This window comes from Rhincodon typus, chromosome 22 (genome assembly GCF_021869965.1).
Source record: "Rhincodon typus isolate 14 chromosome 22, sRhiTyp1.1, whole genome shotgun sequence".
In the NCBI taxonomy this organism is placed as follows: domain Eukaryota; kingdom Metazoa; phylum Chordata; class Chondrichthyes; order Orectolobiformes; family Rhincodontidae; genus Rhincodon; species Rhincodon typus.
This window is the reverse complement of record NC_063353.1, coordinates 17,225,740-17,249,391: the sequence shown is the minus strand read 5'-3', so window position 1 is coordinate 17,249,391 and position 23,652 is coordinate 17,225,740. Positions and strand designations below refer to the sequence as shown.

The following is a 23,652-nucleotide window of genomic DNA, read 5'->3' as shown; positions in this document are numbered from 1 at the left end:
AGACAATTTGCCTGTAGGTCACTGCACCTCAGTCTTTGTTTAACTGATGTTCAGAGAACAATTGTACATATTCTGTTTTGGAGACTTTTTTTATATGTTTCATCGTTGTTTTACATTGTTTGAAATTACGTGTTATTGCAATATTTTCCAAGTCAATGGAAAATAAACACTGGCGTAGTGAAACATCAGCTGTTAGTTCACTATGAACTGCTGGTTGAGACCATTTCTCTCCATGGAGTTTAAGTCAGATTTCTTTTAAAAAGTGAAAATGATTGCTTGGTATATTTTCCTTTGGTCTTGCATCTGATTTATAACATTGTTTTTGCCGGTCGCTCTGTTTAAGAGAATGTTGTGTGGAGGTCAGCCAGTAAAAACAAAAAATGTATAGTTTACTACCCAATATTTGATGACTGTATGAACACTTTTTGTACCCATTTTGATTCAGATTTAGATAGGCTTCACACTTCTCTCCTTCTGAAGTAATTTGTTTTATTCTCCTGGTGTCAGATTTCAATTTAACATTAAGTTTGTACAACTTCCAATTTTACTTTTAACGTGACAGATGGACTGATTGCTTGAACCACATTATCCCTTCAAACAAGAAACATTGGGAGTTGATAACCTGGAATGCACATTTAATCCTTCAAGCTAATTTGAAGCCCTTTGCAGCCCTTCTTTCAATTATGAAAGAATCATTAGCAATGTATTAACTTCTGCACATTTTAAACATATGCAGTGAAGTTTCTCTTCGAAAAAAATTCCTGTATGGCATTGCTTATTTTAATCATGTAGCTTGTGTGCACGTTTGAAGGATATATAAGGATGTTATAGATTTGGAAGCAGTAGAAAATTCAGTACTTGGTAAATCTCTAATAAAGGATAAAGAAGATAAAATCCTATGAATAATATTTGGGTGTTGTTAAATATCAGGCTTATCCTTACTGACAACTGCATTCTCATCATGATTGCATTTTAAGATGTGCTATTTCTTAAGTAGGGTCCGGTTGACTAAGGTGCTTCTTTACAGATTTACCAATATTCACATTTTATTTGGCTCCCAAATATTGCATCAAAAGCAGGAAAGTGTCCATGTAGAATTGCATTTCAATGTTCCAAAACTCATGACTCCCTCAAATGGTTTAACCAACTTCAGAGAATCACAGAATTGTTACAGCAGAGCATGAAGCCATTTGGCCCACTGTGTCTGCATTGGCTCTCCAAACAGGCAACCCACTGAGTGCCATACTGCAGGTTGTCCCATTTCAAAGAACACTCTCATTCCCTTCTGAAAGCCTCAGTTGAACCTGTCTCCCTCACCATCTGGGGCAGTGCATTCCAAACCATAACTACTTGCGTGAAAACAATGTTCCTCATGTCACGTTTGCCTCTTTTGCAAATAATTTTTCATGTGATCCCTGTCATTCTCAATCCTTTTATGAGTAATAACAGTTTCTCCCTATTCACCCTGTCAATTCTGCATATTTTAACGTTTGTAATTTTGAGCCTCTAGGTTCATTGACTTGATCTGATTAAATAAATTAATTGGTAGCTAAAGAATTAGTGAGAGCCTTGAAGAATGACTTAACAGTGTCTTACCAGCATGTTCAAATTATGTTTGTCAACTTAGTGTGCAAAATATAAAAATGTCACTAAGTTACATTTATCAACAGATGTGATCTTCTGAGGCCCGGCGTTGACCATCAAAATCAGCATTGTGCTTCATTGTATGTCCTTAAAAAAATATTATAGATGATATACTTATGTTCTAGATAAAGTGACTTCAAAGCTGATGAACATATGTCAGGAGTGATCGGCAGTGATAAGGTCAGTAATTTAATGTGAGGAAGCTTTACCTGGAGATTAGGAGATTGACCTGTATAGAAAAGAAAGACTTGCATTTAGATAGTGCTTTTGTAGCCACCGGATATTTTAAAGCAGTTTACAGCCATTGAAAAACTTCTGAAGTTTAGTCATTACTCCAATGTAGAAAATGCGAGAGGCACTATTGTTCAAAACAGTGGTCATTCACCAGAATAGGTAAATGGCACCTCTGTGTAACATTTAATTTGAAAGATGCCGCCTCTGACAGTCCAGTAGTCAGTACTGCCCTGTGTGCAAGCCTTGATTTCTGGGCCAAATCTACAGAAGGACTTGAGATCAGAACTTTATGATTCAGAGGTAAGAAGGTGAGCTAGGGCTGATACTACCTATTGTTTGTTTACATTTTTTCTTTTGGTTCATTATAAATCTATTTGATTGCTTTATGAATATGCCATCTGTCGCCAAAGGGTCTTGGGGTGGGACCTGAACCTAGAGCTTTTGGCTCAGAGACAGGGATGCTAGCTACTGAATTATAAAATCTCCAAACTGATTGGATAAGATGGCTTAGCCCATCGCTAAGCTCAGGAATATAGAAAGCTACTACAGTACAGCTGTGTGTCGAAAAAGATAAGAAAATTGATTGAAACTTAAATTTGGTCAAGTGACACTATGATATCTCAGAATTGTTCCTGATATGATAGAGCACAACTTGATATCTGAACTCAGGCCAAAGGAAAACTGTGAACCTACTTTGAAGTTGCCATCCTAGTCAAAACTTCATGCATTATTTTACATTTCTGAGCTGCACACAACTCATCTTCCAAATGAATTTTATGATCAAGTACTAACTTCTCGTCATAACAAAGTTAGGGATTAGAATTAAGGAAAGTTTCCCCTAAAGTCAATCACAACAACAACATACGTTTCCATAATATCTTTTGATAATGACAGGGTCTTCACAGGAGCATTTATATAAAAGAAAATATAACACTAACCTATGTAAGGAGAAATTAGAGCAGATAACAAAGAGCTTAGTCAAAGATGCAGTTTTATTTTGTTTATGAATAAGGGGAAAGAGTACAAAAGCAACAAGGTTATGCTGAACTTGTATAAGTCACTAGTTAGACTTCAGCTGCACTATTGTTCAGGAAGGGTGTGAACACATTGGAAAGAGTGCAGGGGTTTTACACCAATGGTTCCAGTGATAAGAAACTTCAGTTCTGAAGGTAGATTGGAGAAGTTGTGTCTGTTAAACTTGGAGAGAAGACTAAGAGGAAATTTAATAGAAGTTTCAAATAATGAAGGGTCTGGACAGAGTAGATAGGGAGAAACAATTCCCATTCGTAAAAGGTTTGAGAATGAGAGGGTATGGATTTCTATCATGTGATTTGTCAAAGAGACAATCTCAGTGATAGTGCTAGTATATGGCAGGAGACTGATCTCGACATTAAAAATAACACACAGGTTGTGAACAAACTAGTTGAATCTGAGACTGCTGCTGGAGTGGTGGGAAGGTGGAGATAGAATTACAGCTGGGGGCAGAGTTTGGTGCAGAGACTGGAGATAATAGGTTCAGTCTTTCCAATATTTAATTGGAATTAGTTTCTGATCAGCCAGCACTGCTTGTTGGACAAGCATTCTGAGAATTCAGTAGCACTGCAGGAGTCAGGAGAGGCGCTGGTGAGTAGAACTGTGTGTTGTCAGTGCACACTCTACTTTTGGTTTCTATCACGAAGAGAAAACACAGAAATAGCAAGATACCAAGTGTTGATCCTTAGGGGAAAGCCGGATGTAACAATGTGGGAGCAGAAAGGGAAACCATTGCAAGTGATACTCAGGATATGATTAGATAGCTGAGAATGGAACCAGGACAACATTTTCAGCCAATTGAATGCCAGCGGGGAGGAGGATCATGTACTTGTCTGGCTCAAAAACTGCAGATCAGTTGAAAAGGACAAGGAGGGAAATTTTATCTATGTCAGAACAATATAGGGTACCATTTCTGACTTTGATTTAAAAAAGACTGTTTTGTTTGTGTAACAGAGTGTCCCAGCATGAACCTCATACTGCTGTGCTTTGTCTAGGGCCATTGTATCCCAAGAGCACCTTGAGCAAATGGCATAAGCTTCTCTCCTGACTGAACAGGTTGATTCTCAGTCAACAGATCTTTGGGGCACGTGGGCCAGGACATTCGACAAAATAGTGAGATCTAGAGTGTAGCATTTGCTTTCTTTTCCTTCTTTCTCTGCCATAGTTCTGCCTCCATCATTGAGGTATTTGGACTCGAAGCATCAACGCTGATCATGGCCTGGACTTTCCACTGGTCAGATAATAACTTCTGTGGTGAAGATGGGAGTTGCGCATGGAGACCCTGTGGAATCTCCAATGTAGCAAACTTTGAGGGAATTGCTGCAGATATTGGAGATTCCACTGGGCAATTCCCCTGTTCCTGGATCTGTCTGAATTAAATTGGAGAATTCAGAAGGTTCCACTGCAGTTAAGTAAATAGTTACTCCGGAATGGTAAGGATATTAAATGTCAAGTTTAACTCCTCAGCAACAATTAAATTGACCCCTCAACTTACCACCTATACTCGCCCCAACTCTTGACCCCTCACACACCCAGGACCTGATCTGATACCAAACCACCTCTGCACCCAGGACCTGAAACTCCCTGCCACTGGCCCCGGCACTCCCTTCCCATGTCGTTGGACTTGACCGTCTCTGCCCTGTGCCTCCTCCCATTCTTTTGTCACCCTAGCTTCTCACTTACCTTGCAGCAGGAGCTGTCAAAGTACCTGTCTGTGATACTGCACATTTTAATCACAGAATACAGGAACTGACTGCTGTGGGAAAGGGACTGGTTTGTCTTTCCTCGACTATTCTGCTCTACATGTGACCTATCAGATTTAAAGTACTACTTCACATTCCTGTAAAAGCCCTCATGGGAATGTCCTGTCAGAATTGCAGAGATTTTTCTTAACGTAAAAAGGAGTGCAGTGACAAACTGCAGTGATTGTCCGTCCTTGGAAAATACAATCCATTGCGCTTTGTTAAAATGATATTTAAACTATTAGGTAGGAATCCTAACTTTCTGTGTCAAGTTTAGTGGAGAAGTAACGTGTAAATGCAGCAAGTATTAGTATTGGAGAGGTACACACCATCAATCAACCAGCATGTTCTGGAGGTGTTTAACACTTCGCAATATATGCTTCCACTTGGCGGGTGTGTATCTGCTGTTAACACTTACTTTTCCAATAAAATTTGGCTTTATTTATCTATTGCAGCTTTGTAATATGGCAGAAGAGTTTCTATAAGAGTATTTTTAGATAAGAAGAGTATCTTTATAACATTATTGAATTATAAATTAATATTTAGATCTTTTTATTTCCCGAGATTGTTGAACGTAAGCAATTTAGTGCAGATCCACATAGTACTGGAACTAAAATTATGAAAAACCTTTTTCCTTCAATTGGCAGGCTATTTGAACATAATTCATAATATTGCAGCATTTTGATCAGCATAGCTAAAATTAATGTTTTCATCATGGGAATCAAATATGTTAATGTAACTGCCATTATTTAATTTATCAGCTAGGTTTTCGTGGGTTGATTTAATGGCATTTTTCTGTTTATGAGGAAGCATTAGTGGTGGTGTGTCACAGTTCACTAATGCAGTCCAAGTTGCTCTGGCAACATACTCTTTTACCGGCATGTTGTCATCCAGAGGTATGGATAGTGGTTGTGGAGGATTCAATTTGCTTCTAATCACAAGGCTGACTGGCTCCTGTTGCCTACCATTGGCCTGTACTGGAGGATTTGTAGATTATTATGCAGCCTGTTGGTTTGTGTAACAAAAGCACCTTCCACAGCTATCAAGCACTGGGATGACTAACTGAACCCAGAGCTTGTGGTTCAGAGGCAAAGATGCTACTCACTGTGCCCAAAATCTTACCAAAAATTAAGTAGTCCAACCCAAATACTCACGTAGTATCAGTCACGAGCAGGTTCCTTCAGCACAGCGTTCTTCCCCATTTGGTGTGAACACAGAGATAGACAAGCACAAACATTTCTCCTCCAAATGCTGAGGCATTTTACATGGAGGTGGGCTGGCAGCCAGTTGAGTTTCCTGAAAGTCCTATAGTCAGAGGCTGACTAAAATCTTGCAGTTGACCTCCTTGGCTTCCTGAGGCATTAGTGTCGAGGCCAGCTGCCTGGAAGCAGTGTCCCGGTAGCATCTGGAAGGAGCCGGTGCTTCACCAGCTCTTTGAAGCCTTTCCCACTTTCCTGGCTTTGCAACCACAGGTTGCACTCTGCCCTTCAACATGGGTGGCCCAGTTGCCGAGGGCAATTCTCGAGTAAGAGTTTAAACAGTTGGAGTGAAGACATCTCCATCTTGATGCTCTTTTACCTAAAAGACAGCCTGCTGTGTTTTCAGTGCTGGAGGGCCTTCTGTTGAATAGAGCCTTTGCGGCCCAGGCCTCAGGGGCCCAACCCAAAGGCAAAATCCTGTCCTTGGTTTTAACCATGTTTTGTGAAACTGAGTCACTTTTATATCAGAAACAGGAAAGCAGGTTAGCTACCTTCAATGAGTTTCACAAAAACCCAGCAGCCTCTGCCATATCTCTTTCTCTGCAGCCTCCCCTCAAATTTCTCGAGTTATTGATTGAATTTTACAACTTGCTGTGATGGGGTTAGAACTCCGTGTTTACCATAGTTAATATATATGAAGATTCTCCTGCAATTTCCAAGTTGAGACAACAGCTCTTCCAGTGATGAAAGGTCTGAAGTGTCCACAGTATGCACTATAATCAAGAACAGTATGCAGACTGAAAATAAGTCTGGTTGCTATGACTGCTAAGGAAAACAGCTGGTGCAATCAGACAAACAGATTGCCAACCCTGAAACATAACAGAGCGATAGAAGACATGGTCCTTCGTTTTGCACAATACTTTCAAAAACTCTGAGTGATTTCTGAAAACTCCCAGTATATACATTTCACAAACTAATTAGTGCACTATAGACAGATGAACCTGGCCTTCTTTTGTACAAACTCATCTGTCAAGCTGATGCTTTCAACTAGACAGCAACTCATAACAAGAAACCTGAACAACTTTTATTTTTTTGACTCACAAGGAGTGGGTGTCAGTGGTTGGGCCAGCATTTATTGCCGATATCTCAGTGAGAGGTTGGTGCTGAGGTGCCATTTTGAACTTCAGCACTCAAACTACTGTAGGTAATGCCCACGGTGCTTTCTGGGAGGGAGCTCCAGGATTCTGGCTCCATGATGGTGTAAGGACAGTGATATAGTTCCAAGACAGGATGATGTACAGAAGGGGAACTTGTAACTGATGGTGTTCCCATGTATCTGCTGCCCTGGTCCTTTTCGCTGGTTGAAGTCACAGGCTCCATAGGTGCCATCAAAGGAAACTTGATGATTGATTTATTGTTGTCACATGTCCCGGGATACAGTGAAAAGTATTGTTTTAGGTGCTATACAGGCAGATCGTATCATACAAAGTGCATCAGGGTAACATAACAGAGTGCAGGATACAGTGTTACAGCCGCAGAGAAGGTGCAGAGGGAGAGATCAGAATTAACATTTGAGTGGTGCACTCAAAGGTTCAAAATAGAGGGGCAGAAGCTGTCCTTGAATCTATTTGTACCTGTATTCAAACTTTTATATCTTCTGCCTGACGGAAGAGGGTGGAAGAGAGTATAACCAGGGCGGGAGAGTCTTTGAATATATTGGTTGCTTTCCCAAGGCACTGAAAAGTTGTGGAATTGTTGCAGTGCATCTTGTAAATAGAATGCATTGTTGCCACTGTGCGTCAGTAGTAGAGGGAATAACTGTTTAAGTTGGTGGATGGGCTGCCCATTGAGTGGACTACTTTGACCTGGATCGAGTCAAATTTCTTGAGCATTGCTGGAGCTGTAATCATCCTGGTAGGTGGAAAATATTCCATCATACAACTGACTTGTCACTTGTAGGTGATGAACAAACTTATGGAGAAATCAAAAGCTGAGTTACTCACCTCAGAATTCCCGATTACTGTCCTGCTTTCAGAACCATGAGAGTTATGTAGTTGGTTCAGTGATTTTTGATCAGTGGTAACCCTCAGGATGTTGATGGGGCTGATTCAGCGATGGTAATGCCATTGAATGTCAATGATTACATTATCTCTTGATGAAGGTGGTCATTGCTTAGAAATGTATATTATGAAGGATATTATCACTTATGACCCCAAATCCAAATTTTGTCCTGGTGTTGCTGCATATGGACAAAGACTCTTTCAGTATCTGAGATGTTGTGCTTGAACATTGTGCAGTCATCAGTAAACATTCCCATTTCTGATATTATGATGGAAGAAAGGTCATTGATGAAGCAGCTGAAAATGGTTAGGCCAACGACACTAAGCTGAGGAACCCTGTGATGTCCTGGGGCTGAGACGATTGACCTCGAGAACCACAACCATCTTTTTTTGCTAGGCACAAGTCCAACCAGTGGTGAGATTCCCTGAGTCTCACTGGCTTCAGTTTTTTCCAGCCACCTCTGAGGATTGACTCCTTTGTCCATGTTTGTACCACGGCTGTAACTAGGACAGCAGCTGAGAGACCCTAGCAGAATCCAAACCATACATCAGTGAGCAGGTCATTGTGTAAGTACCATTTGATAAGACTGTGACACCTGCCATCTTTTTGATCAAGAGTAGACTGATGGGGTAGTAACTGGCTGGGTTGGATGTGTCCTCTTTTGTGGACAGGACATGCGTTGGCAATTTTACACATTGCTGGGTAGATACCAGTGTTGTAGCTGTAGTGGAAGAGTTTGTCGCTGGGCGCAGCAAGTTCTAGAGCAAACGGTTTCAATATTATTTGCAAGCATGTTGTCAGGGTCCTTAGCTTTTCCTGTGTCCAGTGCATTCAACCATTTCTTTATAACACGGGGAATGAAATGAATTGGCTGAAGATCTGTAACTATGATGCTGGGCACTCAGAGGGAGGACCAAATGGGTCATCCACTTGTTACTGCTGGCTGAAGATCATTGCACTTGCTTCAGCCTTATCGTTTATACTGATGTGCTGCGCTCCCCCATTATTGAGGCTAGACATTTGTAGAGCCTCTTCCTCCTTTTAATTATTTAATAGGCTGCCACCTCTGTGTGACAGGACTGCAGAACTTCGATCTGATTGGCTGTGGGACTGATTACCCTTGCTATTGCAAACAACTTTCTCTCTTTGACATTACAAGTAATCCTGTGCTATAACTTGACCAGGTTGACACACTTTTTTGCTACACATGGTGCTACTCCTGACATGCTTTCTTGTACCCTTCATTGTTGTAGGTTTGGTCTCTGATATTGGTGGCAATGGCAGACTGGAAGATATGCTAGACCATGAGGTTGCAGTTTGTGGTTTATTACAGTTCTGCTTTTGGTGGCCCAGAGTGCCTCATGAATGCTCAGTCTATTGAGTTGCTGGGTCTGTTCAAAATCTATCCTATTTAGTACTGTAGACGTGCCACACAACATGATGGAGGGTTACCGTCACCGTGATGACAGGACTTATTCTTCACAATTACTGTGCAGTAGCCATTCCCACAAATAATGTCATGCATAGATCCATCTGCAACATGAAGGTCGGTGAGGATTAGGTTTAGTAAGTTTTTCACTTGTTGTTTCCCTCATCACTATCTATTGAGTTCGATAACTCCAGTGTAGCAGATATTATCTTCATAGCTTGGTCAGTTGTAGCGCTACCAAGTTACTCCTGATGATGAGTATTTTGGGTTCCCAACCCAGAATCAGTTCTGTGCCTTAGCACCCTCAGTGTTTCTTCAAAATGGTATCCAACATGGAAGAACCATTCGCTGAGGGGGACAGTAGGTGGCAATTGGTTGGAGGTTTCCATGTCCATATTTGACCTGATGCCATTAGACTCAGTGGGAGCTGGAGTCAATGTTGTCGGCTCCCAAGGCAATTCCCTCCTGACCATATATCACTGTGTCATCACCTCTAGAGATGGTGGTGTCGAGGACATTGTCTGTAAGGTATGATTATGAGACTGTGACTACATATTGCTGTTGCTTCGCCAGTCTGTGGGACAGCCTTCCCAATCTTTGCACAATTTTGTAACCTTTAAATTTGAAATTAATTCACTTGTTTCCAATTACAATTTAACCTTGTGGCCTAATGGTTCTCATTCCAGCTCCTGAGAATATCTACCTCGTACCAGCTTCCAGCTTTGGTCATTTTACTGCTCTGAAGATCTGCAAATCGCTGTATTTTTCATTCTACTAAGCTGGAGGTGATATTGATTTCTCCCAATATCCAGATAAAAAGGACTACTTGGGTTCAGGATGTTCACAATGTAACACATTAAGTAGTGAAATTACTCTTAGTACACTGAGAAAGTGTTATATTGAGGTTATCTTTCTTGCTTTTGTTTTAATGTACCTCCCAGCAATCGCAATTTTGCTGTGTTCGCTTTCAGCAAGATTGAGTCCGATAAAGCTGGTATACAACTGGGTAATCAAGCAGAAAACAACTGTAATAATGGTACAGCGTCACCTTTAAATAGCAAATAGCCTCTTTACAAGTTTAAATAGGAACAGGTCAGCTGTTGATCAAGTTAGATTGAGTGACTGTGGAGTAAGAACCCAGGCTGTGTAAAGCCCAGTTTACTGAGAAGGTCTTCAGTGTTATTATAAATGATGAGACATCACAGCAAAGGATGGAAGAGCAACTGACTTATACACAAAATTATAGCATAGAGGAAGCAATAAACCAGACACTGAAGATGGATCTTCACAGCTGCTACTTGTGGGAAAGTGTGAGCAACAAGGTGGCCGGTGTGAAATAAATGCTGATATGGGCAATAAGGATGAACGTGAATAATCTCGATGTGCCCCAAATATTGCAAGTGTCAAACAGATTTGTTTGACCAGCTGTACAAGTAGTGTATGTGACCTGAATTTATCACCCAAAATTGGAGCAGCCCACCTTGAGAAATTACTGAAGATTGTTGAAAAGCATTAGAGCAGTACCAAAGACTAACATCCAAAGTATTACATGCAAGACATCTTGCATTAAGGGAGGATGTCTCAGTACAAATAGTGTCAGGCAGCAGTGAAAACAATATCACTGCCATGGTTTGCTGAGGTCATATTGGATATCATTGCTTTAAGTTGAGGGCTTGTGCATCTCGGAATGTGGAAAAAACTGCCAACATTGTTGTTCCATTTCAAGTCCATAAGCCAAGCCAGTGCATGGGATGTGAACATTCTATTAATGTCATGTTTTAACTGCTCTCATGCTCCACTTCCTTCATTTCACAGAAAGATCACACTGTGTGTTGGGCACACTTTGTATTGCATGTCACAATTGAAGCAAGTCCACACTTCAAAATGTTTGATTCACATTACAGACAGCACTGGAGGTGGGAGGACTTGAAAACTGGCATGGGATGGGTGGGGGCGTGGGTGGGTGGGTGGTGGGTGCAGTGTGATGACTTGCTTGAATGTTCCTGCCGCTAAGTCATTTGTAAAGTTGATTGTTCTGATTGCGATGGTGGGATACTCAGATTCCAATAGACAGCCAAGATCCTGTATCCACCATATTCTGGTCAGAGGAGATGGCAGCCTCTGGCAGTCATGCTGCAAATAATCTTTTGTGCCATGTCCTATGTGTGGGAGAGGTTTTGCTTTCTTACTTTTCAGTTTTCTTAAAAGGTCTTCCTTCTTGAGACACTCTCTCTCTCTCTCTGTGTCTCTTTCTTTCACTTCCATAAGCAGCTCCTCCCTCTGATGGTCTGCCCACTGATCTCTCAGGACTGGATCTCCCCTATTAGCCTGATGCAAGGCCATATACATTGGGAAATGATTCCAACCCCAAAACAAGATTGCTGTCCAAAATATGCCACTCCTCATGGGTGTGGAGTCAACAATACTGAAGACCAAATATAGGTTGTTGCAAAATCCTTGCTTGATGAATGGTCTATCACAACCCAATTTCCCTACTGCTGCATTCCATCATGGTTACAATGACATGAAGCCTTGAATGCCATTGATGGTTTGCTTCCAATGGAGAGTGTAACCACAGCAAAACATACAGGAAGCACGTGTAGTTAATGTGGTCAGATCTCTGCAGTCCAAACAGCAAATGCAGTAAATGGGCATCAACGTTCAATGGAGCAAACTTGGAATAACCATGACTTGGGAGTATGGAATCTGTGTCTTGTCCGTCAGCAGCAAGTACAATTTCTAGACATATCAGCAGGGAAAAGTTGATTCTGCTTTCCTCTGGCTGTATTTTGCTGCCATTAATCTTTGACACAATTATCCTTGTTGTTTGTTTGATCGCCTTTACAGTTTCATTTGTAACCTCTAGCTGTTAGTTAAATAAACTATTCTACCTATAGTGAGGAGACTTTTCAAAGTGATGCATTACAATTCCAAAGCCTTGCTCATCTTTTTAACTTAACATTCCATACAAGTCAGTGTAAAGTAGTCAAATTGGGCTCTTAGATATTGCAGGATACCCAGACTAAGACGGTTGAGCTTGGATGTTATGCCAATCTTTTAGTGGTGCAATAAAAATGAGAAGCAGTGGATCAACTTGCCTCTTTTTAACCTCTCTTGGCCACAGCAAAGATTGTTTTAACTCTTTTTATCAGGCAGTTATATAACACTTCAATTAAAACATAGTACTAATTCAAATTAAGGAACCAATTAAAAGGTTTGCTTGTGCGAAAGGAAGAGGAATTTTACTACTTCAGCAATCTTTGCCTGTCTTAGCTCAAATTGCAAAGAAAACTAACACAAAACCAGCACTTCATATCATTTGTTCTTTCACTTTTGTCAATTTTACATTCTCTTGAAGTTTATGGAACATAATTACAATGAACGTCTAATCAGAACACAGCCCTTTTCTCAGACACCTTGTCTGCTTTTATTTAAAAAATTAATATAATGTTTGCTACAATAAAGCTTTTCAACTATATTCACTTGATTTTTTCAATTTATTTTACTTATTACCCCACCCCAGCAAACCGAGGCATATGAATAACAAGTGGGACAGAACACCAACGCTTCACCAGGGGCGTACTGATGATGTTACCTAAAACAATACATTTTGGTGGCTGAGATAACAAGGTGTAGAGCTGGATGAACACAGCAGGCCAAGCAGCATCAGAGGAGCAGGAAAGCTGATGTTTTGGTGGCTGTTGCTCACTGACTGCTTCAGGATCCAAAACAGATCAAACCTGCCTTGTGTTTCTACGCCTGAATTGAAATACCATTGAATCACGAAAGATCATTCCAAACTTTTAAGATCCAACCTTCCATTGGTCTTGTATAATCATTTTGTGGATATGTTCCAGCTGTACCTTGTTTTGACTGATTCAGTGCACAGTTTATGGAGGAGAGTTACAAAGGAAAAAGTATACATTTGATCTTCAGAAGTTTATGCTGTATTTTCACTGGTCTTTCCCTATTAACCCAATACTAACTAACTTTTACTCTGTGCTGTTGGCCCACCGTCAGTGTCATAAGTCCATACTTAGGTGAATGATTAATTAACAATACCACTGTGGACCTCAGGAAATGAATACAATTGAGAGCTGATGCCATTATTTCCTTCTCCCCTTTCCATGCTGTGTGCACACAGTTTAACAGATGTTCGCAAATAATTCTTACAAACTCATTATTTGATTCACCCTGTGGGAGCCACAAGTCTGAGATAACTAAGAAATTTTCTTTCATAGATGTCATGCCAACCAATCCCTTTTCTGATAGTCACTATGCCCAGGTGATCCAGAGCATCTGGGCACAGACAGAGGGAAATTTCTCATTCCATCTGTTGTTTTTCTGGCAGTGTAGTAAGCACAGAATGAAGATTTCTATCTCCCTGTAAGATCATTGCAATGGGTTAGGACTGAATCAGCCTTTTTGTTCTGTAGAGCTGAAATTCCAGTGACGTCACAATTTTACTTACAAAACAAACCCAGATTCTTTTCTCCTTTATGAAAAGAAAGGCAAGTCTTTCACAGGTCTGGAGGTGGAATGAGTCTGTTATCCATGATATTTAGTTTTGGTGGGGTTTATATGTTTTGAGTTCTCAGATTTTGTACTTCCTTGAGCCCTGTCTGTGTTTTCTGACTGTATGGAGTCACATGTTAGCTATAGTTGAGAGAACAGGAGTGTGATCTGTTTTCTCGAGGAGACTGGGTGAGTTTCATTTCTATCACTTGCCCCTGTGATTAAGCACCAGGCTTCTGTTTGATCATTTTCTGATATTCCATTGCACAGTTTTCCTGACTTTTGATTTGATTTATTCTTTCACGTGTGCCTAAGTACAGTGAAAAGTTTTATTTTGCAAGCAGTACAGGCAGATCATAACATACAAAGATCATAGGGTGATTGCAGCTATAACTTTGTATTCGTCGCTCTGTTCAAAGAAGGTGCATGAAAAGCAAGATCAACATTAGATTTGAAATTTGAGAGGTCCATTCAGAAATCTAATATCAGCAGGAAAGAAGCTGTTCTTGAATCTGTTGGTATGTGTGTTTAAGCTTTTGTATGTTCTTCCTGATGGAAGAGGTTGGAAGATATTATAACCGGGATGGAAGGGGTCTTTGCTGATGGTGGCTGTCTTCCTGCGGCATTGAGAAGTGTAGATCTCAGAAAAATCTTATTCCAAATCCAATAATGCCAGTTTATTGAAGCTCAGTTTATAGGAGTAGTGTGTTGTCATGTTATTAGGCAAAAAATGTGGTTTATTGTTTCATAAACATCATTGCAACCTGTTAACGAGACTAGCGAAACTGGAAGCAGCATGCAGTATCTAACATATTTATATGAAAAAAATCCATTACTTTCTCTAAATGATTTTAAAAGTTCAATATTTCGCTGTTGATTTTCCCCCTTGTGGTTGATGGGATCAGTTTTTGTACTATATTTAAGGTCTTGCACATTAAAAGGAAAGAAATTCGCAAATAATGAAAGGATGAGTTTCATTGAAGAATCATATTGGACTTTTTTAAAAAATCATTCATGGGATAAGGGCATTGCTGATTAGGCCAGCATTTATTGCCTATCCCTAATTGCTCAGAGGGCAGTTAAGAGTCAACCATGTTGCTGTAGGTCTGGAGTCACATGTAGGCCAGACCAGGCAAGGATGGCAGCTTCCTTCCCTAAAAGACATTAGTGAAGCAGATGGGTTTTTCCAGCAATCAGCAATGGATTTAAAATCATCATTAGATTCTTAATTCCAGATTTTTAAAAATTGAATTCAAATTCTACTATCTGCCATGGCAGGATCGAAACCTGGGTCATCAGAATATTACCTGGGTTTCTGTATTAACAGTCCAGTGATAATTCCACGAGGCCATTGCCTCCCCCTTACTGACTCAAAAATACTAACTCTGTTTCTCTCTGTACATGTGCTGCCAGACATCCTGAGTTTCTGAAGCACTTTATGTTTTATAATAAATAATCTACTGCAATGAGATTGACAGTAATACTTGATTCAACGTTAGCCATTGTCTAATCAATAAGAATGTAAACTGCTTGTAAGTGGAACTGATATTTAACATGACATAAAAATAGTGTAGTTTAATATATATTCAGTTCGAGTCACAATGGAAAAACCTAAATACTAGAAGTAATGTCCAGAGGATCCAGGATTCTTAACCCTGGTGCCAGCGGACTGAGTGATGAGAAAAGGTTTGAATGACAGGAGCTTTCCAGTCTTGAAAGGACGTGAAAGAAGTTGGATAAAGGTTTGTAAGATAACTAGAATAGGAAGGGTTCACCCTGAACAATTCCCCTCCCCCCCAACAACCCAGCTGTTAAACCAGAACTTTTCAACAAGGGGACGTAGATAAAGTTTTTGAGAGGATTTGTAGCTCAGTTTGTGAATGAGGTTGTAGACTTGCTCGCCGAGCCGGTGGGTTTGGTTGCAAATGTCGCCCTGCTAGGTAACATTGTCAATGCGCCTCCAGTGAAACGTTGGTGTTCTGTCCCGCTTGTTATTTATATACGTTGGTTTGCTGGGGTAGTTGGTATTGCTTCCGGTTCTGTTTCTCAGTGGCTTCAACACAGGGTCTAATTCTCAATGCGTTTGTTGGTGGAGTTCCAGTTGGAATAACAAGCCTCCAGGAATCCCTGGCGTGTTTCTGTTTCTCTTGTGCAATTATGAATGTGTTGGCCCAGTCGAATATGCGTCCCTTGTTGTTTGTGTGTAGTGAGACAAATGAGAATTGATCATGTCTCTTGGTGACTAGTTGGTGTTCAAGTATCCGTATTGTCAGTTTTCTTCTGGTTTGGCCTACGTAGTGTTTCTCACAGTCCTTGTATGGTATTTTGTATATTACACCGGTTTTGCTGGTTTTGGTATGGGATCCATTACGTTTGTCAGTGGCTTGTCGTAATGTGGTTGTTGGTTTGTGGGCTACTCTATACCTAGGGGTCTGTTACATATCGGACCCAGAGTTTGGGCTGTATAGTGGGGAGCGCTGTCCATTCTAATCTTTGCATTACCACTTCTGCAATTAGTCCTGATATTGGGGATCCCATTGGTTTTCTGTTGATTTGTTTGTATATGCCAATGTTGCAGGTGAAGTGGGTTGTGAGGCACAGATCTAGTAGTTTCATGGTGGTGTCCTTATGAATGTTGTTGGTGTCGTGGGTTGTCTGCCCACTTAATTCGCCCAGTAGTGTGGTAATTGTTTCTATGGCTAGGTCAATGTTTATGGATTTAAATAGTGCTGTTACGTTGAAGGATATCGTCATCTCATCCTCTTCTATCCTGGTGTCTTTGATGTTGAGGAATTCTTGGGATGAGTGGATAGAGTGGGTACTGTTGTCCACTAAATGTTTCAATTTCTGTTGTTGTTCTTTGGCGGGTCTATATGTTAGTGTTCCTGGTAGTGAGACAATGGGTCTGAGGGGGGTCTCCAGGTTTGTGTACCTCGGGGAGTCTGTAGAATCAGTGTATGTTGGATGCTTCTGGCTTCATTTTATGGTAGTCTGTCTTGCTGATGGTCTCCTGAGTTGCGTAATTTCTTCAGGGTCGTTGTAATCTAGTACCATAACTGTGGTGTCGGGTCTATCGCCATCCGTTGGTAGATTTTGGTATCTGCTAGTAGTGTGTTAGCTTTCTCGATGCAACAAGGTGCAGGGCTGGATGAACACAGCAGGCCAAGCAGCATCATAGGAGCAGAGAGGCTGACGTTTCGGGCCTAGACCCTTCATCAGAAAAGGGGGAGGGGAAGGGGGTTTTGAAATAAATAGGGAGAGAGTGGGAGGCGGATAGAAGAGGGATAGAGGAGAGGATAGGTGGAGAGGAAACAAACAGGTCGAAGAGGCGGGGATGGAGCCAGGAAAGGTGAGTGTAGGTAGGGAGTTAGGAAGGGGATAGGTCAGTCCAGGGAGGACGGACAGGTCAAGGGGGCGGGATGAGGTTGGTCGGTAGGAGATGGAGGTGCGGCTTGAGGTGGGAGGAGGGGATAGGTGGGAGGAAGAACAGGTTAGGGAGGCAGGGACGAGCTGGACTGGCCCGCCTCTTCGACCTGTTTGTTTCCTCTCCACCTATCCTCTCCTCTATCCCTCTTCTATCCGCCTCCCACTCTCTCCCTATTTATTTCAAAACCCCCTTCCCCTCCCCCTTTTCTGATGAAGGGTCTAGGCCCGAAACGTCAGCCTCTCTGCTCCTATGATGCTGCTTGGCCTGCTGTGTTCATCCAGCCCTGCACCTTGTTGTCTCGGATTCTCCAGCATCTGCAGTTCCTACTATCTCTAGCTTTCTCGATGTCTTGGGCTCTATTGAGGATTACTGTCATGTGTCCTTTGTCCGCTGGTAAGGGGACGTAGGTCCAAACTGGTAAAAGCCAAGTTCAAGATTAATATCAGGCAACACTTTCTTTCAAGCAAGAAGTGATTACTATTGGATTGACCTTTCAGGCAGGATAATGGAAGCAAAAGCAATGTAAATCAAGATGCAGTGAATGATGTGGAAAGATGAGTTGAATTGCCACCTGGGTCTGGACTTACCTTGGAACAGCTACATGTCTTAAATATTTTAACAACAGGGATATTTTGTTCAATTTAATGGTCTGTCGCAACTCTTGATGCAAAAAATAGCCAAGAATTCAGAGAGTGGTTTTCTAAGTAGACCCACAAAGAGAATTGGACAAATTGTACTATGCTTACATAGTGATATAACAGCTGTTGAGGAGACCAATTTCGCAACAGAAGGCAAAAGGTTGAAAATTGAGTTGAATAGATTTTTAATTGGTAACATCTGTAGATCACTGACAGCCTGTGATTTGGCCAAATTCATTTACAGGCTGAAGCAGGTGTAATCATTGCACTGCTTTGGAGCAGTCAATCATCAAGCCTGTGTTGGAAGATAGTAAATGGGCCACATATTTATAAAGTTAGCGATTCAGCGTTGAGTGGGGTTAGAAACTGGATCATTCAGTGCTGTAGAAATTAATAATTTCTCTAAAAATTTCTGTACATGTCATTGCCAAATGGCACTGAATTATTTTGTATGATGACAAAGGGCTGTAGAATGCTTCAAAAATGCAGCAGCAATCATTGTAACACAACAAATTGCATTCAGTAAATAATAATGAAATAAATCTGGCTTACAGTGCAAATTTTGGAAAAAGCTGTGCACGTATACCTCAGATAACAAAGCGCTTATTTTGACAAAGCAAAATGGTTTATTTGTCGTGGTACAACACAATTGAATAAAAATAGTTGAATTAACTTTTTGTGCCATTTTGCAGGAATCAGAAACAAAGGCAGATGACCAGACTCTGGACATTAGGCTGTCTCCATCCCTAGACAGTTTCCCTCCAGAAGAGGAGAACAGTCCTTATGAATTCCTGGCTGTCACAAAGAAACCCCGTTCACTGGAAATATCCAGAGTGTCTTCAGGAATAACAGGTAGTAGAACTTGAGAGCCCTTAAGTTTCAGGTTTTGGATTCAAATATAACTGAAACACATATAGAGGGCAAATATGGCAGTACTGGTGAAACAGAATATAGGGCACCACATGTGCCTGTGCCCCACTGAGCTGATCTCATCATATAATACAAAGGTTAGTTCACTGAAATATTTTTGAGAGATTTCTAGAATTCATTGTCTTCTGGGGCAGCGGTATCATTGTAATCCGCACATCAGATACATTTGCCAGTGTTGATTGACCTCAAAGTGACCTGTTAGTTTCCATCTGGGAGTCTGTCTGAGGCACAGGTCCCTTTGATTGATGGGTCTTTGAAGCCAAAGAGGCAAGTTAACAGAACAAAATCTGGCTTCCTGTTTTGATAGCTCCATGAGGAAGAAACTGTCACCCCGAAGAATTTGTTCCAAATTATTGCTGATAGTTCTCACCATAATATAGGAAAGGGAAGTCTCTACGCTGCATTAAAATGAGCCTTAAATCGTATTATGCAGTCTATATATTACTCCAATTGGTGTAGTAAACTTTGGATTTTAAGTGCAAAGTACTAACATGTTTTAGACGTATGACATCAAAACATATGCATTTTGGTTGCTAGAATAGATCTTTCTTCTCCCATTTCACGCTGGAAAACAGTTGCTACTAGATTCAATTTCTACCTCGGTGTGTACTCAAACATCAAAAATAATCCAAACTAATAGGATCATAGAGTCATACAGCACACAAACAGACCCTTCAGACAAACCAGCCCATGCTGACCACAATCCCAAACTTAACTAGTTCCACCTGCCTGCGCTTATACCATATCCCTCCAAACATTTCTTATTCATGTCCTTATCCAAACACCTTTTAAACATTGTGACTGTACCCACATCCACCACTTCCTCTGGAAGTTCATTATGCATCTGAACCACTCTGGTTACAAAGTCTTCCCTCTTGTCCTGTTTAAATCTTTCTCCTCTCACTTTAAAAATATGTCTCCTAGTCTTGAAATCCCCAATCCTAACGAAAAGACACCTGCCATTCACCTTATTGACACGCCTCCTGATTTTATAAATCTCTATAGGGTCACCCGTTAACCTCCTATGCTCCAGTAAAAAATGGTCCCAGCCTATCCAACCTCTCCTTATAACTCAAATCCTCCATTCCTGGCAACATTCCTGGTAAATGTTTTCTGAACCCTCACCAATTTAATAAAAGCCTTCCCATAGCAGGGCGACCAGAATGGCACACAGTATTCCAGAAGAGACCTCACCAATGTCCCGTACAACTTCAGCATAACATGCCAACTCCTATGCTTTAATGGTCTGAGCAATGGAGGCAAGCGTGCTAAATGCTTTCTTAACTTCATTTCTACATGTGGCGCAAGCTTCAAGGACCAGATTGAAGGGTTTCAGCCTGAAACATTGACTTTCCTGCTCCTCGGATGCTGTCTGACCTGCTGTGCTTTTCCAGCCTCACACCTATAGACTTGAATTAGTCTACCATGCAGATCCTTATCAAAGACTTTACTGAAGTCCAAGTAAACAATATCTACTGTTCTGCCCTCATCAATCTTCTTAATTACTTCTTCAAAAAGAACTCAGTCAAGTTTGTCAGATACAATTTCCTTCGCACAAAACCATGCTTACTATCCCTAACATTCCTTGCCTGTCCAAGTGCATATAAATCCTATCTTTCAGAATCACCTCTAACAACTTACTCACCACCGAAGTGAGACTCACAGATCTATAGATCTCCTTACATTCCCTTCTTAAACAAAGGCATAACATTCGCCAGTCTCCAGTCATCTGACACCTCACCCATAGTTAAAGATGACACAAATTTTTCTGCAATGGGCCCTGTAATTTCCTCCATAACTTCCTACAATGTCCTGGGATGCACTAGATCAGGTCCCAGAGATTTTTCCACCTTTATGTTTTCTGAGACCTCCAGCACTTCCTCATCTGTAATGCAAATTGCTTTCGAAACATCAATATTTATCTCACTGAGTTCTCTAGCTTCCATTTCTTTCTCCAGAGTAAAAACTGACTCAAAATATTGATTTAATATCTTTCCCATCTCCTGAGGTTCAACACGAAGATGACCTCTTTAATCTTTAAGGGTCCCAACTCTCTCTCTAGTTGCACTTAATGTGCACACAGACTCTCTTTGGATTATCCTTAACCTTATCCGCCAAGGCTATCTCATATGTCCTCTTTGCGTTCCTCATCTCCCTCTCCAGATTGCCTGTACTGTATTTATACTGTTCAGAAGATTTATTTTAACCTAGTTGTCTCTATCTAATATGGCGTTCTTTTTTATTCTTGACTAGAACCTCAATATCTTTATTCATCCATTGTTCTCTAATCCTACCAGCCTTGCTCTTCACGCAAACAGGAAATCTGAACTCTCGTTATCACACTTTTGAAAGCTTCCCTCTACCTGTGAATAGTCTGCTCCAATCAACTTCTGAAACTTCTAGTCTCATACCAATTAAAATTCGCCTTACTCCAATTAAAAGCTTTAACGTTTATGGAAGACTGATCCTTTTCCATAACTATTTTGAAGCTAATAGAATTATGATCATTAGACCTAAAGTGTTCCCCTACTATCACATCAGTCACTTGCCCTACCTTGTTACCCAAGAGAAGGTCAAGCTTTGCTCCTTCTCTAGTAGGAACACTGACATACTGATAAAGAAAATTTTCTTGAGCACATTTAATAAATTCTTCACTATTCCAAACCAATGTTTGGAAAATTAAAATCACCTACTATTAAAACCTTGTTATTCTTACATGTATCTGAGATGTCTCTACATATTTGTTCTTCAATTACCCTCTGACAATTGGGGGTCCTTTAATACAATCCCATCCAGGTGATCATTCCTTTCTTATTTCTAATTTCAACCCATATATTTTAATTGGACAATTTTTTAGAACCGTCTTCTCTAGTTACAGCGGTAAAGCTTTCCTTAATCAAAAATCCCCTCCTGTTTTGCCACCATTACTATCCTTCCTGTAAGATCTGAAATGCAGCTGTTAGTCCTATTCATCTCTTACCCAAGTTTCTGTAACAGCTGATATCCCAATCCCATGTTCCCAAACATGCCCTGAGTTCACCAGCCTTACCTGTAAGACACCTTGCATTGAAATAAATGCTGTTTAATTCTTCAGAGTTCTCTGACTTGCTCTTGTCTGCCTATTTTAAATAACTGATTCTTTTCAGATTCAGAACAATCCTCGTCTATCTTTCTATTTATTCTGCTCCTTAGGATCCCTCCAACCCACTTCTCTAAAGTTTACAGTCTCTCGAGATAGGCTTAGCAAATCTTCCTGCGACTATATTGGTCTCTTTCCAGTGCAGGTGAAACCCATCCTTTTTGAACAGGTCTTTCCTGCCCCAGAAGAGATCCTAATGATCCAAAACCCTGAATCCCTGAACATTATACCACATCTTCAGCCATTAATTTATCTTTTTATTCCTTCTCTCATTCAAGCTTGGCACCAAGAGTAAACCAGTTTTTGAGGTTCTGTTTTTTAACCTTCTATCTAAACTCTTATATTCACTCTGTAAAACCTTAATCTTTTCCTTAACTTCATCATTCCTACCAATGTATACAATAACTTACGATTTCTCACTCTCCCTTTAAAAATATGCTTCAAATGTTTTGAGACATCCTTAATCCTGGTACCAGGAAAGCAACATACTAAACTAAATTCATGCTTACTGCTGCAGAATCTCCTGCCTGTGGCCATGACAGGAGAGTTCCCTATAACAATTATTCTTTTAAAATTTGCCAAACCCCGCCTAGCATAAGATTCATTCTTAGTGCCCAAGATCTGACTGCCTCTTCTATTTTCTTCTGAGAGACAATCCCTCTCATTAGTACCCAGTACTGAAGTATTTGTTTGAGAAATGAATGACCACGAGAGACTTCTGAACTATCTTCTTGCCTTTCCTGAGAGTCACCCATCTATCTGACTGATCCTGCTATGTAATCACTTCTGCAAATCTACTAGCCATCTAAGTCTGTGTCTCTTGTATGCCTTCAGTGACATCAAGCCTAAAAAAAAATCAATAGCATCTTATATATTAAATAAACTACCTTTCTTTACCCAAAGAATTAATGTTAGGCATGCAAAAAATAGGAATGGCACAATTTATCCTATTATTAGCATACGGTGACAGAACCAAGTGCAATCCACAAACGTCTACTTTTATAGGTTAAGGCTTTGTTACCCTTCTCCAATCATTATCAAAGTGATTTTGGGGCCTTCAAACAATTTAACTCCTGAAATATGACAACACAAAAAGGGTTGTGTCTTGGCCTTGAACCCTACTCCTGCAATGAGCGGGACTTGGAATTCTGGATGGAAAAATCGCCAACATGTAAGTGAGTAATTTTAAAGAGGTTTATTATTCTTTCTTGAGGAAATTTCCCATTTAAAGCTCTCTAGCAATATGTCAATTTAAAACTTTAAGAAAAAATGTAGTAAATATTCTATGATAATGTGCATATTTGATCATCCAAATCTATAACAAAATTTTCTTATTGCATATGCTGTGTAATCGTTGAAAGGGAAACTGCACATTCAAAAAGTACTTGTACTTTTAATCTTCTGATTTAATAAATGCTGTTGATCGAATTTATTGATCAAAGATTAAAAACCAAACCATGTCAAGTGTCACTTTGCAAATCAAGCTACAGCTGTATTTTGATTTGTTATATAAAAGATATACTACTGTAGCCTGAAGAAATTGCTGCATCTTACTTTGCAGAGTATTTCATTCAATTGTGCTGACCATGTTTGGCTTGTAGTCTGTGGAGGTACAAATAACCCATTCTCTGCAACCTACCCACCCACAACAATGTGATTCTG

The 23,652-nt window shown here is 40.4% G+C and overlaps 1 protein-coding gene across 8 annotated transcripts in view; it reads left to right on the top strand.

Annotated features, from left to right (window-relative positions):
• The window catches only part of anks1b (ankyrin repeat and sterile alpha motif domain containing 1B), a 737,478-nt gene that overhangs the window by 491,812 nt on the left and 222,014 nt on the right, over window positions 1-23,652 (top strand). For all 8 annotated transcript variants that reach the window (XR_007264449.1, XM_048610130.1, XM_048610129.1 and 5 more), the window contains one exon: window positions 18,614-18,773. Coding sequence is in view for 7 of the 8 variants with exons in the window: in XM_048610130.1 (XP_048466087.1) it covers window positions 18,614-18,773 (160 nt within the window). In the remaining variant the exon portion in view is untranslated. The remainder of the gene's footprint in view (window positions 1-18,613; window positions 18,774-23,652) is intronic.